Source organism: Ornithodoros turicata, chromosome 5 (genome assembly GCF_037126465.1).
Source record: "Ornithodoros turicata isolate Travis chromosome 5, ASM3712646v1, whole genome shotgun sequence".
Lineage (NCBI taxonomy): Eukaryota > Metazoa > Arthropoda > Arachnida > Ixodida > Argasidae > Ornithodoros > Ornithodoros turicata.
The window spans coordinates 78,289,199-78,310,530 of NC_088205.1; the positions used below are offsets into that span (position 1 = coordinate 78,289,199).

The 21,332-nt window shown below is 45.1% G+C and overlaps 1 protein-coding gene across 1 annotated transcript in view; it reads right to left on the reverse strand.

Moving 5' to 3' along the window:
• Positions 1-21,332, reverse strand: part of LOC135395946 (gamma-aminobutyric acid type B receptor subunit 2-like) — a 144,074-nt gene that overhangs the window by 18,539 nt on the left and 104,203 nt on the right. The window contains exons 5-13 of the mRNA XM_064627031.1: positions 17,805-17,870; positions 16,412-16,597; positions 11,436-11,588; positions 7,415-7,594; positions 4,373-4,433; positions 3,575-3,664; positions 2,770-2,920; positions 2,562-2,697; positions 2,197-2,313 (exon numbers count right to left, since the gene is read on the reverse strand). Of these exons, the coding sequence (XP_064483101.1) occupies positions 2,197-2,313; positions 2,562-2,697; positions 2,770-2,920; positions 3,575-3,664; positions 4,373-4,433; positions 7,415-7,594; positions 11,436-11,588; positions 16,412-16,597; positions 17,805-17,870 (1,140 nt within the window). The remainder of the gene's footprint in view (positions 1-2,196; positions 2,314-2,561; positions 2,698-2,769; positions 2,921-3,574; positions 3,665-4,372; positions 4,434-7,414; positions 7,595-11,435; positions 11,589-16,411; positions 16,598-17,804; positions 17,871-21,332) is intronic.

The window sequence follows — 21,332 nt, forward strand, 5'->3', positions numbered from 1 at the left end:
TTCCATATCGAATGCCGTGCCATACATATCGGCATTCCACACATGACCTCCCAGCCCATCACACTGAAGCCAGCCACCCTAACGCAAACAGAACCATAAGGCAGCGAAATTTATCGTCCTCTCTCTCTCTCTCTCTTTCTTCATTTCTTTCTTCATTTCGTGGAAACATTGCGCACACAGTTGAGAGACGCTGAAACTTCCAGCCGACCAGCTTCCGAAGCCCTGCTTCTCCCTCGTGCACGCGGTATACACGATATTCAGCGCGCTTTTGGTAATCGATGTTCCCTCAAGTCGCACGTGACAAATTGTCGTCTCCATCTATATACACATACTCTCGAAACGACGGGGGAAATGGTAAAGGAAGTAACGAAACATGGACGGGAATTTTCCGAGCGAGTACTCGTTAAGCGGCATTTTGAGAAGCTTTCGCCAGCACGCGCACTGTGACATGTGACAAATTGATCTCTCTCGCTTCTCTTCTTAAAATGAAACGCGCAGGTTTGCTTTCGGGCGGAATGCGCGGTGCGTGTATATATCGTTCCTTCGGCACTTTCGGGCATTTTCCATTTTTCCGCACTCTGTTTTCGTTCATTGTTTATCGTTTTGCGAAGCATTTGTCTCGTACGTACATGCAGGTGGAGTTGCCAATTTCCTCCGTTATTACTGGGAAGGCACGCCGCAACGCGAAAAAGTCGTGTACCGGGGGAACTGATGTGTGTTTTGCGACAAAAGGGAGCTGACTGCGAGTTTGGTAAAATTGGTGTCGGGAATCCAGCTTCGGGGAAGCGCTTAAAAGTACGGTCGCACCCGTTCCAGTCGATTCGGAAACTATGGTGTCATTTTATTCGTCGTTCACCACTGCCCACGGTATCGAAACCCTCAGGTGAAATACCGGCGCGGCTTGAGTGCTATTCGATGGAATACGCGATAAGAGCAGACGCAGGATGTTGAGAGTATGCCCGAATTCCCTCTCTAGAGGAATGCGAAAACGTCATTCTCTAACCCACCAACCAGAGCACGGCGTTGAGGAAAGGGATGCTACGGCGGCGCGAGCGTCTGCACGGCGCCTTTCTCCTCTCAGCGAGGCCCTCTCACTCCTCCCGTTAGGAAGTGACGTCACGCTGATCTCGTTGTCGCCTTCAAAGTTCGTTTATTTACTTCCTATGCACGACGAAAAAAAAAAATTAAGTAGATTGTCGGCCGATGCCGAACATATAGTGGCATCAGTTCCGTGGATTTCTGGATGCGACCGCAGACTCACTTCTTAAGTCAGTCTATGGGGAATTTTTGTTCGCAGGGTTCTCGTAAACCTCGCTAAATTTCTACACGAAACAAGTACAGGCGTGTTCTCTTCGAGTTTATCCAGGGAATGATAGATTTTTGAAGGCCTGAGGCTATCCAAGGATTTTTGGCGAATTAAAGTCTCTCATATTTTCAATATACATGGGAGTCTACGGGCCAAAATGATGTCATTCCCCGGACTCGCAGTCTGGGAATTGATTGCAATCAACAAATTCGACAAGCTTACTGCAGTTCTCCAGATCCCTGCGAATGAAAATAATGGCTTTGTCGTTTGCCAGCATGTTCTGCACGCTGGCGCCCGTTATATTAACTACTTCCTTAGAACGCGCGAGAAAAGCAAAACGAAGAAAATTTTGGGACGGAGCAACCAACCCTCTCCTGAAGTGAACGATAACTAGATCGCATGAGTCCGCGTTAAGCGGAAATGGTAATTCAATAATTACTGTGTTCATTGATCGAGTCGAAGATGTCAGCTTTGTATTCTGCTGACGATGCCAACAGTTTAGTGGCATCATACCAGTTGCTTAGATACACCATTTTAGATACAGAGTTTGCTATAGCACTACAGCTTTTGCAATAGAGCAGGTAGCACGCATGCTGGGTTGCTGGAAGCTTCAATGTTTATCTTAGTTTACTAATTTACTATGCCGTGTGGCTTTAGTGTACCACGCTGAAAACGCGTCCACCGGGCCAAGTACCATGGCGTGGTCCGTAACGGTAGTTATCTCGGAGCGTAACATATTCCATTATCGAGTGATTAATGATTGCAACACTTATTACGTCTCCTCTGTGATATTCCTTAGGATAACTCGTTCTTCAAAATGTTTATTGGTATAGCGCATTGCTATATATTTTCATTACCATTACTCTATGAGTGTAGAATAGGCAACCCACCTTGTTCTTGATTACGCCGCTAGATGCTCGTATGAAGATATGATGGACCCGATACGTCTTAATAAAGATAGCGCCGAATGCCAAGGAGAACCCGCCTGACAGGAGAAAAGCTCGCGCCTGCAAGTACAAGTCATACGTAAGTTCGGAGTTATACTTTATTATAACAATGTTGAGTGGGGAATACTTTATTATAACAACGATGAGTGGGGAATACTTAAGGGCAGTAGGGAGCACTTAGAGCATAATGTTTAGCATTGACAAGTATTCACGTGACCCGTCTTCACACCGTCCGCAGTTACCGTAAAGTACACTCTGATGCCCCTGAACTTTATTTGTCCCAAATAATTTGTACTTTGTGTACTTACTGTGCAAAAAACAGCAAAGTGAGCGTCGCTTCCGAGAGTTTCGTGGTCCAATCCTAAAAAAACTATCGCAACATACACCAGGAGGCAACCGACCACTGTCATGTTGTTCAGCTTTGGACTCGACAGCTTGATGGACCTGCACCGACAGGTTAAAGTACGATGGGCTAAGGTTAGAGCGTACGCAAGTGCCGTTGAGCAAATGACGTACTTTCGCTTTCGATAGAATAAATTAAAGGCCAGGAATGTCAATGCCAGCAGCATTCCAAACACCGCCAGTACGGAAACGGAGACGAAGACACTTCTTTGGATTGTGGCCACGCTCAGTTTAACGATGCGCCTGGCGGCAGGAGGTTCGCCATCTGAAATGCCATACATATTATTACTCATTCTTGTTACTATATTCTTGCTACATTAGTATTACTCTTTTCAGTTTTGTAAAGTAATACATTAGTTAGTTAGTTAATAAATTAGTAAAATAAAGTAAATCTTCGAGCTTTCAGCAACCCAGCATGACTTCTAACTACTCCATTGCAAGAGCTGCATAGCTATTACACCCTCTGAATCAAAATCCTCACAGCAATCAAAACAAATCACAAATCACAGCGGTATTCATTTCATTACATAATAATGCATTACATTACTCCATTACTTTTTTCTATAATCAAATTCAAACTTAACTTCATTACTCATTACTTTTTCATGCGTAATAATGCATTGCTAATGCAATTACTTTCATAGACTTTGCCTTTATATTTTCCTTTTTTTGTGTGTGCTTCTTCCCTGCTTCCATCGGAAACGGAAACAAATACAATTTGGAATCAGCCCGCAGTGAGGATAGGACTCGGGTACAATGTAGTAAGATTTTAGTACAGTCGCTCCAGAGCTAGTCTTCACTGTCACGCATAGAAATACATTGCATGCTACACCATACAAAGCGTATTAACGAGGAACAGTATACACGGTTTTACTGACGACTGCATCGCAATGATGCACGCACGAGAGAAAAACATTACCTTGCCAGACGATGGGCAGACACTTGTAACAGTCGAAGACAAGCTCGTTGGTATCTGGTACGTATAAAGCTATCTTTACAGGGTTACCACCTGTAATAGCACAACAAAACACACTGAAGTAATATACTGTATAGTTGAATGATCAGAAGAGTGACGAAAAAAGTCAGCCTATCTTCGTTATCGTTTTAGCTCACTACTTTCTATTAAAGATACCCGATAATAACTCCACAGGTCATGTTTCCATCTCTTGTGCTTATCTTTGTCATGAAATTCGGGTTCTCAAACTTTGTCCCCCTCATAGAAGATCGTGAAACCTTTTTAGTCTTTGTATTTCCTAGCGGGACAAAGTACGAGGAGAAGAGATATCTGAATGAACGGTGGACGAACATCCCACTTTGCATCAGCGGGCGACAATGAAACGAGACTAAAAAAAAAAACGTTCCCCTTTTTTTACGACCAAGAGACGAATTCAAGGAGATTCTTCTGATCGCGGAGAACTTTGGTAAAAAAAAAGAAGCTAATTCGGAAGAGTCGAGCAGTTCTCGATCATACCAGGAAGTAATCGATCCCCATTCCAGATGGCAGAAGAGCAATCGAACTCCCATCATGAGAGTCCCGACTAAAAAAATATAGGGGGTTTCATTACGTTAGCCAATCCCCTTTCCTCGTAATTCGTCGTGTTCGGTTCTCAAGGTTTGGAAGCGAGCATTTCGGTTTATTAAAAGCAATTTCGAAGATTATTAGAATGAAAGCTTCTCTTTTGAAACAAGTTAGGGAAAGAGAATAATAATCGCGTACCTCGGTTTTGTTGGAATTCGGTGATGCCCACTCGGTTACTTCCGGAGAATGATAGTGGTTCCTGAAAAGATGAACTTTGTAATGAAGAAAGAATGAAAAAAAAAAAGGGAGTTGGTAATGTAGAATTATAATTTCTTTCTATGACAGTAATCGAATATGCGTACCGTACAATAGCAGATAGACAGCTTATTTTGGCGGCATAGCATGTTGTTTGTAAACCCAGCACGACAAGTTATACATGTGGCAAGGAACGCCGCATATTTTTAATTGGCTAGCAAAATTGGGATAAAACGGCTCAGAGCGACCTCTGGTGGGAAATAATCCCCAATATTGAATTGAATTGAGTTGAATTGAATATGTCAGGCAGCAGTGACCGATGTTCCCGACTGCCTTGCTGCTCCATACGGCTACGTAGCCGGCACGTAGTCGACTTCTTTTGTTTTAGACACAGTGTTATGCGCATGCAATGTAGTTTTGCCGCCGCACCTGACGAGGACTGCGCAGTTGGTGGCTACTTGGACACCGTGTTGCCCGTCATTTTCAATTCTGATTTTCTAAAAAAAACTACGAGCGCAATTGTGACGAAAATTGTGACGTAAGAGTACTGAGGGCTCGGGCAACACCACCTAGATAGAAAAAGCCTGCTTACTCGTCGAAGGGACGTAACAACTAAGAGTCAGCCAATCAGGATCGTGTTTTCAATGGCGGTAGCCAATCACGAACGTGCTTTCAGCGGTCGTAGCCATGGAGATGAACCACCGTCGTCTGCGAGCAGTGATTGGACGTCCCCGCGTGCTAAATGGGAAATCTTTAAAATAAAGCACAAAACGGTCCCGTATCTTTCTCGAGACTGATTTCCTGGAAAGCGCCTTCTACTTTTTGTCAACAGTTTCAGGTCTACGGGTTCCAAAGTTAGCTGCAATCATTTGCGAGTTCTTGAACTCGCTGAACGACGAATCGCAGTAGCAGACGAATTCTCACTTTATATGTCCACATAGCGAAGGGGGGAGAGGAGGCAATAAGCAGGTCTTCTTTATCTAGGTGGCGTTGGCTCAGGCTATCAAATAGATGCATTATCTGAGGATTGCAGCTCTACTTCCTTACAGTACGTTTAATGCAACACAGCAACACAACGAGCTGGTTGAAATTCATGTAAGGTTCACGCAGGTTAGAGCGTACAAAGGTATGCGTTCTAAATGAAAGTTTTACCGTTCATCTATCCCCCCCCCCCCCCCCCTGTTCACGCTAATCTTCCTCCAGATACGAGTATTGAGGTAGACGCTCCTGACCAAGTCCAGACTAGCACGGCCATTTTCTTTTCTTTTTTCTATCTAATCTAAATTATCTTTGTATCACGCGTAGTGCGGTATTTATGTGAAATGCGCCGTTAATTCAAATAATTCCTGGCTTCACGCCGCGAGGCAATATTATCTATGCCCATCTGAATTAAATTTGCCCATCCGAGAGCTCAGCACACCATATTTGAAGTCCCTCGCATTGTTAATTTACTTGCACTGAAATTAAGAATACCTAGCCCTCTGGCGGATCAGCAATTAGTGCCTTTCGAGAGTAAATACATGTAAGTTTATGCGACTTAATGCGACGTAAGTTTATTGACCATTTGCAGTGCTAGGGACTCAATTTCAGGGTCAGTTTACTAGAATGCAGAGCAAGCAATCCAGGGTACTAGAAGCTGTAATTTCTCTCCACTTTACTCTTCATTTTCTCTCTTCTGTGTGTGTTTACAGCGTTCCTCACGAAATTCTTCGGCTCGAATACTGCAGGAACACCTTAAAGGGGCACTAAAACGCAAAAAAAACTTGTTCTCAACTGAAAGTTCGTGTTTCAAGTAGTATAATGCAAGCAAAATTAGTTCACACAGAGCTACCGTTTAGAAGAAAAAACGCAATAAAAACAGAGCCGCCTTGGCGGCAACCACTGGAATCCTCAGGAAGCAAAGATTGGCGGCACCCGATCAGACAGCGGGAGAAGCGCGCGGGTGCCTATCATGTGGCCTATCATGTGGTGCCTATCATGGATTTGGAGCGGGTCCTGTCGTAGTGCTCTGTACATGTGCGGCATGACGCGCATTGTTGCGTTTTTCAATACCAATTTATTGAATTGTAGCCCACAACAGTAATCACGGATATTCTTGTGAAAACAATTACAGTCACGTCCTTCGGGCAGCGACACCAGTCTGCTTCGTAAGTCGCACTAGGGCTGCGTTCCAATATCCCGGTTAGTCGACTGCCTAGCGGCCTAACCGGAAGTGCCGCCATGTTAAGTCTCGTTCCAAATCTCGCCAAGTCCGCTATTCAGTCGGCTACCACCTAGTGCGCATCACGACCTACTACTATACTAGAGACCTGGACATGCGCAATGCTCCCAGCGCCGGGGTAGTAGTTCTGGCAATCGCCGCTTGGCTGTGGGATTTGGTGCTAGCTCGCACTATTCGTTACCACGTGACTTGTCAAAACCGCGGCGATGTATTGTAGGCTGTGTTGACAACGACGAACCGCGTTGATGGCGCGTGCTCAACAACAGCCTGTGTATCCCTGCGTAGCAGTAGCAGACTAAAGGCGGTGGCAAGGGTGATTCCCTCTCCCCAATAATGCTATGTGGCGCTTGCAGCGGTCACTAACGTAACTAACCCGTGACCCGTCTCTCCCATAGGGGATCGCCAGTTGTCCAGGTCTCTAGTATAGAGTAGGTCGTGGTGCGCATCGATGCAGTCTAGTTATACGCCTGACCATCTGACAGCCATCTCGGCATCTCGTCATTTAGTGAACTGCAGATTGTCACACGTTTTCTTGATGTACACACATGTGAGCGACAAAGAGGAGGCAGGATGCGCGAGCTCAATAAACGGTCATTCTGGTTCTAATCCTCCAAGGAAACGGTTGTCTGGGTCCCTACTGTAATCAGGCACACTACAACACACACACACACACAAAAACATGCAAGTATATAGAATGCTGCCGAACAATAATTTCATACCACTTTGTACACGATCAATATAAAGCGGACACTTTAATGTCGTACCGAGATTCCCTTGAAATGCAAGCCAGCGAGGATCTTGTCGAAGATGTTGACCATTTCTCGCCGGGTTCTCCGAGCGGGCACATTCGTTCCATTCTCGTTCTGCTGATCCCCTTCGGCGTTCGCTCCTTGCGGTAATAGCTTCTCATAGCGGAAGTCGGAGAGGGTCATCGGAGAGTCCCGCTGAAATGTTGTTTTGGAGTAGTGTGTTATAAGAAACTGCGCTTAAGGCGGACTCACTTCTTAAGAATGTCTATGGGGATTTTTTGTTCGCAGCGTTCCAGTAAACCTCGCTAAATTTCGACACGAAACAGGTACAGGCGTGATCCCGTCGAGCTTGTCCAGGGAATGACATATGTTTGAAGGCCTGACACGATTCACTGATTTTTTTTTTTTTTTTTGCGAATGAGAGTTTGTCAAATTTTCAATACGTGGGAGTCTATGGGAGATGCAACAAAATCGCTTCTCTCGCCAAGCCCGCCCGCGATATTTGGGCCAAAATGATGTCATTCCCTGCAGTAATTGTCGGGGAATTGATTGCAATCAACAAATTTGACAAGCTTACTGCAGTTTTCCAGATCCCTGCGAATAAAAATAATGGCTTTGTCGTTTGCTACCATGTTCTGCATGCTGGAGCAGATTACATTACTTTCTTAAAGCGCGGCAGGAAAGCAAAGCGAAGAAAACAGTTTTGCGACGGTGCAGTCAACTCTCTTCGTAAGCCAACGTTAACTAAACCGCATGAGTCCGCCTTAAACTTTTATCACGTCATGGTTCCTCAGCTTTTTTGGGCAGACGAGGGCTAAGTTTTAGTACGTAGTTCTTTTTTTGTTTGTTTTAAGTACGTACAGGATGTTCACTTAAGCGGTAGCTTTCAGTGGCGTAGCCAGGGGCAGAGGGTTTAGGGGGTTGAAACCCCCCCCCCTCGAAATCGTACCCTCGGTAGTGCATTTGGGAGAGGGAAATGAGGGTGAAATCCTCCTCGCCTATATAAAGTCCTCATAGAACCCGTCCCGAAATATTTTTCTGGCTACGCTGCTGATTAGCTTTACAGGGCCTGTTGGTCTGCCCGTGGCTTTATAGGGCCACGTGACACCACTTCGTAATCGCCAGACTGCGTTTGCGGTACGCATAAATTGTGTAACCGCCGCAGTAACCATGCAACAAAACAAACTGAACGATTTCGCAAGATATTCAAAGGCTTTCCATAAACATTTAATAGCATTTCAAAAAGAGTTTCGTCAAAAATGTACAACAAATGATGGCCCTATGAAGTTACCGCATTTAAACCAGGGATTGGTACCGTTATTTTGGTAGGCTCGGTTCAGGTTCAGGTTCATGCATATCGGTTCGGGCCAGGTCCCGGTCCAGAGCAGAAAAAATACAGGTTCGAAGCCGATTTGAACCGGTTCAAACGGGTTCACTAAAAATTTTAATACAGTAAAAATTTTCATATACTGCTATTACAATTCAAACATGACTTGGGTCACGTTAAATGCACAAAATCCAAGCACAAGGAAATTTCAGCGAGTAGCTCTCGCCTTTATGCGTGCTCGAAATTCAGAATAAATAAATCAAGATGCTGTTTATTACTTTGCTGACTTTCTGAGGAGCTATGCTGCCAGGAATGAGCTCTGGTCCCGAATGAGACAGTACTTTGTACTAGATTCATATTTTCGCTGACGAAGGGCCACGAGCTTCACAGAAGGTGTTCCAAAAAGCAAAAGCCACGACAAACCGTCATCTCCAATCTGGCCCTTAAAGAGCTCCAGGAGACTTGGTGCACTGAAAAGAAATCGTTACCACATTGAACCCTGGCTCATGCGCGTTTCAGCTCGTGAATTTGTCAAACGAATGCGCTTGATTTTTCTCGAAATAAGATTTCCAAGACGTTCTGTAACAATTGAAACTCCGCTACATGGTTTGTGAGAGAAACACTGTGGGACTGGCTCGCTGAAGCAAGCATCCCACCTGAACCGTTTCGTGATCCGGTAACTGCTTCAGATTAACTTCGGTTCGCTACGGTTTCCGTGCAATAAAAAGTAACTGTTTGTAGCGGTTTTCGGTTCGGGTTCAGCCCGGCTCCGATCCAGCCCCGGCTCCGATCCCTGATTTAAACGCGCTCGGCACAATGCCCAAAGATACAGCCAATTTTCAACGATCTTCGAACAACAACAACAACAACAATTACATGCAGTGACGATGAGTGAGGAAATTCGCCACACAAAATTTGTGGCTCACTGTGTCCCAGGGCATACTTGTTAGTGTGGGATGAAATGATGAGTTGATAGGGTGAAAAATAATATCACACCCAGATTTCGTTAAAAAAAAATGCTTATTTTTTAGAAGTGCGAGCAGAGTACCTTGAACAGTTTTTGTGCTATGGCTATCGTGGCTGTTTCCACATTATAGAAACCTTAGTGCAGTCTCTTGCACGAAAGTTCTTGTTCGAATAAATATTAGTTGCTCCTAACCGTTTTTCATGTTACGTGTGCATTTCCCCTTTCGTAGGTAATAGGCGGCGTCCACAATTTTAGACGCTTCTTTAACTTACCTTGTTTTTGTGCACGCATAAGTAACCAGAACAGCGAGTGGTGGAAAGATTATTTGCAAGAATGGCTTCAGGCAATTCCAATTAGGTGTACAGTGTACTTTGTACAATGTGCTAGTCCACTGGAAGTCGTGTCAAGAGTGTAGGATGAACCCCGCCCTAAACGTAAAAGACCGTCTCGTGTCTCGTACTCATCTTCAACATCATTCGATCAATCTCTGCGACACAAGCACAACCACAAGGCTGGATCCTGTTCACGATGGGAGTGACAGAATCAGAAACTAGTGCTAGGGAGAACAACGCATTAAGAAATACGTCTATAAAGAAAACGCAGAGTCCCCCCCTCAGTAGTTTTAATAACACATGAGCTTAAGACGAAGTTTAGAGGATGGTTGGAGCAGACGGGCAAAAGCAGCAAGAGATGAAGCACTACCGACCGCTTGCCGTTACCGCGATAAGAGAGATAGGGTATTATCAGACTTCAAGGTGATAAACGTGCGCGTTTCCCCCTAACCCAAGCAGCACAATGTACTGAAAGTCGAGTGCAATAGGGGTGGACGGTATGTGTCTTATCAATGTTCTTTAGTTTCATCAGTCTGTTCAAGGCCTTCCACCTACCCCTCCACCCCTATTGCACTCGACTTTCAGTACATTTTGCTGCTTGGGAAGTTGCGCCCAGGGGCGCAGCGCGTGAGCACCGTAGCATCGTAGCGCCACTCATTGCACAAGCACGGGCGGCTGTATACGATGCTGCTGTGCTCACGTGCTGCCAGGAGCCCCAGGAAAAGACGCAGTGTGGCGTTTGTAGCAATTCACCAGCAGATTTCTGAAGACGTGCATTATTGTGTGTTTCCGAAATGTCACCTGGATGCCCGTAGTATTCCAACAATTTAGAGTAAGTAATGCTTTATTCTGTAACCCTGGAGTATTGACCCCCCCCACTTAGATAAGTGAGTGCCGCCAAAAAATGCAACAATTTCGTGAAATAATCAAAGGTTTCGCTTGTTTCGAGAACGAGAAATAAAAATATAACGACTGAATGACGTTCGGTGCGCATGTCATTCGCTGGGAATAACGCTCAATTTGCCACGTGACAGGAGCATTACTCAGTTACTATTTTTGCAGGCTAACTGTAACTCAGTTACATTTTTTTGAGTAACTTACCCACGACTGCATACTACCACTCCTACTTACACCTATACTCCCCAAATTGCTCTGTCTGTATAACGACAACTCCGATGCGCATTCCCACTGCAGACACTGCAGCATCGTAGCAGAAGTTGTCTTTGATAGCGTTCACTGTCTCCTCATTAGGAAGTTCACGCAATTTCACATAACTATGGAGAGCGTGGGCATAGACATGGAATGAGGAGCTTAAAATATGCGCCAGACGGTATTAATGGATGCATACGGATAAGACAGGTGGATGAAATCGATCCCTCGCAATTTAATTCTGGAGTCCGTCTGTCTTACCCGACGCCAGAGTTCTTCGGCTCTTCGTAGGGTTAGCGCTGCCGTCCACACTGCATCGTAAGCTTCCGTCACGTGACCGAAAGACATCGTTCTCCATTGGTAGCCGAGGTCTTGCAGGCGTTGTAGAAGCTGTCCTTTGAAGGTGCTCAGGTCCTGCAGAAATATTGACAACAACAACAAATAAGTAACGATGATGTAGTAAGATGTTTCGCCGCAAAGGCAGCACCCTCCCATTGCTTGAGGGGGAGAAGATGAAATATTGAATTGAACCTATATTGTATTGAATTTCTAACATATATATATATAGGACAAATAGCTTAATATATCAGACGGCTACGAAGTTGAATAAAAGTGAAATAATAAGACGTGGACTACAGATTACAGGAACGTTAAAAAAACTAATTTATTTAATGGGCAATTTAACACATAGATTAAAAAAAGAATGGTCGACGTTTCGACAGTGCCACTGTCGAAACGTCGACCATTCTTTTTTTAATCTATGTGTTAAATTGCCCATTAAATAAATTAGTTTTTTTAACGTTCCTGTAATCTGTAGTCCACGTCTTATTATTTCACTTTTATATATATATATATATATATATATATATATATGACCTGAAAGTAAGATAGTTTTAAGCGCCCTTAGATTGGCTTTTGTTTACCGTTGACAACCGTTTCTTGAAATCTGTTGTTTTGTCTTTGGATGTTTGGATGGGAGGTTTCGGACGTAGAATTTACTTTTGTGACGTTAATTGTGTCAATGAGTTGAAGCTACCCAAGCTACTGAGGGACACCACTGAGGAACGTTCGTGCAAGCGGGCCCTGAAACACCTGAGGAACGTTGACAGTTGTTGTTTGGTTGTCGCGAGCGTGCTTTTGAGAGCGCTGCATGGGACGAAAAGCGCTGGGCGCCGACGTCGAAGGCTGCCTTGTAGACTTGCTGGCTCTATGCTCTCTTACACGCTATGCTCTGCAGCGGCAAAACGTTGCATGAAGTTTCTTAAGTGTCAGCCACGTAAGCGGTCGGAGAGACATAAATTCTACGTAACGGGGTAGCCAGGTCGACTTCGTCGTAACCAACATCCTCATTTTTTTCTGTATCACATCACGTCACATCTACGTAACGAAGAAAACGAAATTTTTATTAGAAGGTCACTAATGGATGAACGGTAGCTCTCCTCATTCAGTTTGTTATCGATGCGCCAGAAAAAAAAAGAAAAAGAGAAAAAGAACTCGAATCATCATCATCACCATCATCATCATCTCTCCTCGTTCTGTGGTACTTGTAAGGTCCCAAGCAGCACAATGTACCGAAAGTCGAGTGCAATAGGGGTGGACGGTATGTGTCTTATCAATGTTCTTTAGTTTCACCAGTTCGTTCAAGGTCTTCCACCTACCCGTCCACCCCTATTGCACTCGACTTTGAGTACATTGTGCTGCTTGGGGTAATGCTGGGAGGTGGGGGTAGGGAATCCTATTCGCTCCGAGATCGAACAGAGTCGGCGCGCTGCGGAGAAACGATGAACTACCATTGTGTGGACACATCGTCTGCTTTTACACGTTTATTCGGCGTTTAGTGCTGTAGGTGGAGCATTGCGGAACCGAACAGTATCGTACCAGTGATCTTTCGGTGAATATATTACTAGAATTACGGAAAAGATCCATCAACTCCGAACATTGGCCCACGTGTTACCCACACTTAGAAAGGTGACGGTTTCGCCCCCTATAGGTCGATCTCGCAGCGAATATCGTAAGCATAGCCCGGCGTTTCGGGCCTTCGAAACGCACGATCACAATCATCTGATAAGGCGTGAGTTCGGGAGCCGCTACGAACTCATGTGAATGTTGACATGGCGTTATATCGGTGAGCTCGATCATGCCGGATGTTAGAACACTCACCAGATAAGATCACACCTGCTTTGTTTACAAATGTGATGTTATCCGGTTAGTGCACTATATAGTATGCGGCGTGATCGAGCTCACCGATATGCCATGTCGACCTTCGCGTGAAATCGTAGCGGGGCCGGAACTCAAGCCTTATGAGATGATTGTGATCGTGCGTTTCGAAGGCCCCAGATGCCGAGCTATGATCGTAAGGTTGTTTTTGTATTTTCTCTGAGCTATCTAGCAGCGCTTCCGCACGCATTTCGGAACACTTGACCCTGAGGTCGGCCCAAGATATATATTAGCCATCTTGTTTTGCACTCCTTCCTAGTACAGGGTGTTCAAAATTAAGCTTTCACGAGCGCTACGCAAACACAGCGATGACAGGAAACCGGATGATAACTTTCCGATACTTGTGTAAGAAACAGGTGCTGCTAATTATGTAGCACCTGTTTCTTACTCAAGGAACAGAAAAGTAGCACCAGTTTTGCTTTTGTTCGCCTATTTATAAAGTGCTAGTGAAAGCTTAATTTTGAATACCCTGTATATACTCTCTTGGTGGCAGGGTACAAGTTGCTTAGTCACGCAGTCTTCCGCGAGGGACGTTAAATACGGGGTGCCGTGTGATGAGCTTTCATCGCAGGTTAAAAGAACCCTCAGGTGGGCAAAAGCAATCCACAGACCGACCGCTGTGGCGTCGCTCATGATCTCAGTTGTCTCGCGACGTAAACTCCCAATTATAAAAAAAATAATAAAATAAAAGTATATACTCTCGCCTGTCAAAGTCTGTATACTGTTCACAGCCACGGTTGCTACGCGGTGCAAAAAACAACAAGGAAAGAGCAACCGCCGTGCTGTTGGACATTTCCTTCCGGACACAGGACTGGCCTCTCGCCTTTAATCGTTCTGCTCCTTTCAACAGCCTACGAATGCAGATTAACGGGTCCCATATTTTGTGATTAACTTCTACGCTTAATCTCCTTTCGTTTTCTTCTTGTTGATTCCAACTTCCCTTCTTCCCCCTTCGGTGCCGAAACACTCCCCTATGCTCCTCCTCTATGCTCCCCCTCCTATGCTCCCACCTCCCCCCTTACCGAAATACTCATTACCAGCACTGCGTCGTTTCTGCGTTCATTTATCAAAATTCCACTTCCTCGTTCCACGTCTTTCGCGGAACCCTGTTTCATGGCGCACGTGAGCGTGTCGAAGACGACGCGCGATAACAAAAACTTCCGCTTTCAGAATCGATAACTAGGAGCAGCGCACGGAAGGAAAGTCTGTTGACGCGTCTGAGCTCCCCAAGAGGATCTTCGCGAAAAATAAGAAAGAAAAGGCAAGGCTGCGCGTCTGATAAAAAGCGTATTCCTCCCTCCGCTGAGTTTTATTTGTGTTAGTCACGCCTGTGTTTTTTTATTATTTTTCTATGTAGCACGCTGTGACTGGAGGTGAACCTTTTCTGCCTGGAACCGTAAACTGAATTTCTAACAATGTTAAATGATGCGTCGCCCTACGGATGATAAAATAAACGCTGGGAGCTTAGCAGGTAGGAAGAAACGACTAGACACCCTGGGTAAAGTCTGACGGGCCTGCGTCTTATCTTTGTGATAGTCGTGCAGTCGCGCTGCTGTCACTAGAAGGTTATGTTCGTTCATCGACGTGATAGTGATACTCGATGCGTCGAGATAAGTAATCGGAACGCGCCTATTGGACAGCGTTGCGCACGGTGCTCCCCGCTGTCCGATAGACGCGTTCCGATTATTTTTCCTGGCGCATCAAGTTATCTGTACACTGAACGAACTTTGAATTCGGGTGGTCATTCCGTGGCAACTTTTTTTTGCCAGATCCCGCCCTCTCTCGCCAGTTTTTCCAGATCTCGCATGTTCGCGTGCCACTTTCCGAGCGTCAGGAATTTGCCACCTAGCACTTTTCCCGCCCGGCCTCGAAGCGATCGGGCAGCGGATTGCCCAATTATATCCGGTGTCGTCACATCCGCGTCGCGAGGGTCGCGAGGGCCCTCATTGGCCCGCACGTCGAAGGTCACGTGAGGAAGCAGACAACGAAACCCGAAGACGAGCGACCGCGATGCCCCTAGCGTCATACAAGCGACTAAAACCGCTAGAGTCCTGGCACTCATGTTCGGGTGGCAACGGTCACGTGATCCAGCACGCCGACCTCACGGTTGCCGAGCGCTAGGCCGTGTTGCCCTGAAGTGACCACCCGAATTCGCCATTAGCCTCCCTGCCGACCTCGGTTGGTTTTAACAATGTGCAAGAAACAGAAAAACAATCTGTAATCGTAATGCTTACGGTTTAAAGTCTGCGGCTCTTAGGCTGCAGGAGCAAATATTTAGATATTTTTCTTCCCGCACCCATCCTATCCTACCTAGTTACGGATTACTATTTTCCTTTTTGTCGTGGATCGAACTTAGCATGACATGAAATGAACAGTTGATTATAGTGTTGATGCACAGAACTGTAGTATTAGCGCAAATGAAGAGCCACAATACGTGTGGACACTAGTTTGCTCTGGAGGCCATAATTAGAGGTGAGCGGTAACGTACCGACATGTGTCTAAAGCTCAAATCACAAGGGCACTCCCTGTAAGGGGTACACAGTTGAAAAAGCTCGGGGCGTGTCACTGAACATTAGGGGGGTGTTGGGTTTTCTGGATAAATCACGGAACACGAGCACCCTCCATCAACACATTATTTCGTATATTGTTGCCAGTCGCTCAAAGATTCACACAGAAGAACACACTCGTTTCTCATGTAACGTAGTGGTAGACTAGTGCAACTGAGCGTCGTGAGGTTTGTGTTGTATTCGTCCTGCGATGTTCTGCTACTACGTCACTAAGTGGTCTCAATCGCGGCGGCACCCAGGCAACGTCGGCAGAGAGACAAGTGCTTGCGGATATCACGCGGATATCCACGTGTATGGCTGTATCCGTATTTTAGCCGCGCGGATTTGAACACGTTCGATTTCCATCCGCGAACCAAGATATCGCTCGGATCTCTGCACGATTCTGCTGGTATAATACACCATAACCCAGTTAAACTTTATCTATCTTATCTTATCTCAAGTGATAATACGTACCAAACCTGATACCGTGGTGTAGTTGAGCAAATCACTGCTCAAGGACGACACAGCTATCACTGATTCGGTGGCTGATCTGAGCTGGGCCTTTGTGCAGCCGGAAGAACCCGGGTCGTGCCACCACGGCTCCGGGCTACCGAGCACTATCCACTGGAAGTCAGCGCCGTACATGCCTTGCTTGTACACCTGCGAAATGTTGTTCACTATAAATTATAACCGTGAATGCCACCTCCAAGAAGCAAAAGAAGTATACTCTGTGGTATGTACAGGATCTTACTTACAGCTTGACTTACACTTGACTTCGCAAATTGGGAAAATTCAATTTCTCGCGAATTAAATTAGATTAAAGTACTCAGGAGTCATGGCAAAATTTTCCCCGCGATAACTAGCGTTGACCCCATAGTGTTCAGACAAGTAGATTTTTTAATACGATTTTTTTTTTACGTTACGTGAAACCCCCTCTATATAAGTGGTTCCCAAAGTGTGGTCCGCAGACCCCCGGGGGGTCCCCCAGAGTGTTCGTAGGGGTCCGCGACAATCGGAGACAGCCCGAAGACCGTCTTGGCGAGTGCTGGTCACGTCATCATCTGAGGGGGACGATATTGATATAATATGACGATATATTACCTTCTTATTTCCTGCACGGCAGTGCCTTGTTTGTTTGTTTGTTTTTCCTTTTCCTTCTTCACGTCTCTTATTTATGTCAACATGAATCCTACTTAACGGGGGTCATCGAATGGATTTTCGATGGTTTTGGGGGTCCGACACAAGGAGAAGTTCGGCAAACGCTGCTCTATATTCAGGTTCTTGGACGGCGTTCCCCGGCAAACAACTAAAATCTTTACATCTCTAGGGTCACCACATGAGGGAGGATTTTTTTAAGAGTGACATATTTCAAGCTATAGACCGGTACAAGGTGGTGATGTCCTCGCTGTAGATGGCCAACGCACCATGGCTAGCGAGTTATAATAAAGTGATTTATCGGCCCAACGTAGTTTTACTGAAGTCGAGCGACTGCAGTTTTCGTGTAAATTGTCACATAGAACATCACTCTCAATGGTTTCTTTCTAAAGTTAGGGAACTCTTTTAAAAGTAATATACATATTATGAGAAATTCGTTCAATGGAACGTTAAAAGTGTTTCGTGGAACTTAGGCGAAACTGAACCCGCTGTTCTAAATAATGCTCCTGTAAAGCGTGCTTCACCTTTGGAAAAGGTGCATAGCGGTGATGCAAACTTAACACGGACATATATTTTTCTTTTAAGTTAGCGCACACAATTTCTTTTCGCTGTATAAAACTGTTCCTTCTACAGTATAGCCATTCTTGGCCGTGGTGCCCCAATGACAACTTCAATTACAGCAAACTAAAATATAAAAACGCCTAATACATACTTCGCAGAATATTTTTCTTGCCATGTCGCTGGAGCAGCTGGCGATGATGATTCGGCAGTCGCTCTTCTGAAAATACAAAACGTTATTATGTTCGCAACATTTATATATGCAAAGTTATATATACTGTATGCTATATATGCTATTATATGGTATATGCAAAGTTATATATGCATATAACCGGGATGATTTCCAAGCCGTTAATGAAGCTTTGCACACCCTTTATGATAACTTTTCCATCACCTACGCAGCACGCTGGGTGGAAGAAAACTGGCGCCTCTTCCGTGACTCCCTAAATCAACTAACGGACACCTACGTTCCAAAAGTACGCATTAAATTATTCCAATATAACCCATGGTTTTCCAAACGATTAAAAGCCTCGTTAAGTAACAGTCTGTTCCGCGGAGCGAAACGTCTCAATAGTGAGTTTTAGTATACCGTTGATAAGGTTATCATGCCTATCGGAACCAATCGCAGTGATGCGTGACTCAGAATCTTACCCACTGATTGGTTCCGGTTGATACGGTTCGACGCAAGCCACGTTATCAACGGTCTGCTTAAAACTCTCTAATATATGGCTCAACACATGGGCTCAATTCCAATCTTGCACTTGACAATACAGTAAAGAAATTAGGGAGGCTAAGAGAGTTCTTTAACCACCATCTGCCCTCCATGCTAGTCAATAACGCAAAGAAATTCTGCAACGTATTATCTCCACTTAAATCTGACCTCTTTACGTTAACAGATACAAACTGCATTCCCATCCCATCTGATCAATGCGCCCTCGAATTCGCTTCGTATTTTTCACCAGTCTTCAATACTGATAGTTTAGCGGACCACGCGTCCTTGCTTTCACCCTCCTTTGCACCTATGCTCAGTCTCCATGTAACACATCAGGGTATTTGCAAGATAATCTAACCCTTAAAACTCACGTCCAGTCCAGGCCCCGATGCTATCAACCCTAAGGTGTTATATAATGCAAGACTAATATCGGGCAAATTTTTAAGTTGCATATTCGAGCAGTCCCTCCAGAAATCTGCGTTGCCCAAAGACTGGAAGATCGGGAAGGTCATTCCAATCCATAAATCAGGTAACACACAGGAAGTGTTCACGGGCTTGGAGCCCTTTCAAGCTGCATAATGCAGCTTTTTGTGTTCCAAGTACCACACTGTATTTCAGTGAAATAAAACTTTTGATTAATTGAAGTTGGCCACTATCGGCCCACTGCTTTAACCAGCATTCCATGCAAAATATTTGAGCACATCATATATACTAACCTTGTGAATCTTCTGTAATATAATAACTTTTTTACCCTCTACAACATGGCTTTCGGAAGGACTATTCATGCGAAACGCAAGCTGTCACTACTAATCATGGACCACTACATGCTTCGCTGGATACATGAATTTTTAACAAGCCGCCCTTTTTTTTAGTCAGTTGTAATAACCATTCCTCACCCTGTTACCTGGTATACCACAAGGCAGTGTTCTACGTCCCCTCCTTTTCTTAGTTTACATTAACGACCTACCCTCAGATATCTCCTCGACTGTTAGATTGTTCGCAGACGACTGTGTCCTGTACCGCAAAGCTACCTCCCCTTGAACGTAAGAAGGGGCCAACATAAGGAGAGGAGACAAGCCCTTATGACCAGTCCATCCTGCACCAAGACCCAACTATGATAGGAAAACGGTGCAGTACATGGGGTCTGCCGCTAAACATTAACAAATCTAACATTGTTTCCTTTTCTCGACAGCTGATCTCTTGTATCCCTTCGTACCCCAACTCAATAAATAACACCCCCCTCTCACCTGTAGATTCCTATAAGTACCTCGGAGTTTATCTATCTGCTAACCTAACGTGGAATAAACACATTGATTACATCACTGCCAATACTAATCGCTCACTTGGCTTCATCAGACGAAATCTGAAGGTGCCCCCCGCACACACACACACACACACACACACACACACACACACACACACACACACACACACACACACACACACACACACACACACACACACACACACACACACACACACACACACACACACACACACACACACACACACACACACACACACACACACACACACACACACACACACACACACACACACACACACACACACACACACACACACACACACACACACACACACACACACACACACACACACACACACACACACACACACACACACACACACACACACACACACACACACACACACACACACACACACACACACACACACACACACACACACACACACACACACACACACACACACACACACACACACACACACACACACACACACACACACACACACACACACACACACACACACACACACACACACACACACACACACACACACACACACACACACACACACACACACACACACACACACACACACACACACACACACACACACACACACACACACACACACACACACACACACACACACACACACACACACACACACACACACACACACACACACACACACACACACACACACACACACACACACACACACACACACACACACACACACACACACACACACACACACACACACACACACACACACACACACACACACACACACACACACACACACACACACACACACACACACACACACACACACACACACACACACACACACACACACACACACACACACACACACACACACACACACACACACACACACACACACACACACACACACACACACACACACACACACACACACACTTAAAACTAACTTATCTCTCGCTTGTACGACCAAGGCTCGAATATGCCTCCGCCATCTGGGACCCTCAACGACGGTACCTTATCGATTCGCTTGAACCTATTCAAAAACAGAGCAACTCGCTTCATCGCTAACGATTACTCATCACTTACGTCGGTAACAACACTAAAATAAAACTTTGGTCTTCCTCTTCTGGGAACACCGGCGCAGCATAACGAAATTATCGCTATTTCACCGATTTTTCCACTCATTTCCACCAGCTCCATGTCCCATCTCTCTAACCGAAGTTATTTTACACATTCTACACACATTCTACATCTCTCGTTCCGGAGCTATTTTCCCACACATTGACCCTCCCCAACAAGGTTACACGCTTCAATTGCAACACTTTGTTCTCAAAATCGTTTTTTGTAACACTGCCATCGATCGGAATGAGCTCCCCACTAACCTTGCCCTCATCGACGAAAACTGTACCTTCCGCAAGCAAATCCTCACTCTTATACCATGATCACCACTCACATCAATGTATATACAGTATTGTTGTTTTATTGTATTTATACTTTCTTTTTTTGTACGCATTCATGTTTTTGTATTGTTTATTGTAACACTGTGTACACTGCTCTCTCACACTTTAGTATTGTATAGAACTGTGTATAGCACACATTCCTTTCTTAATTACCACCCTATTCCCACCCCCACCTAATGTCCATTAGGACCCTTGGGCTACTACGAAATAAATAAATTATTTGACGCGTT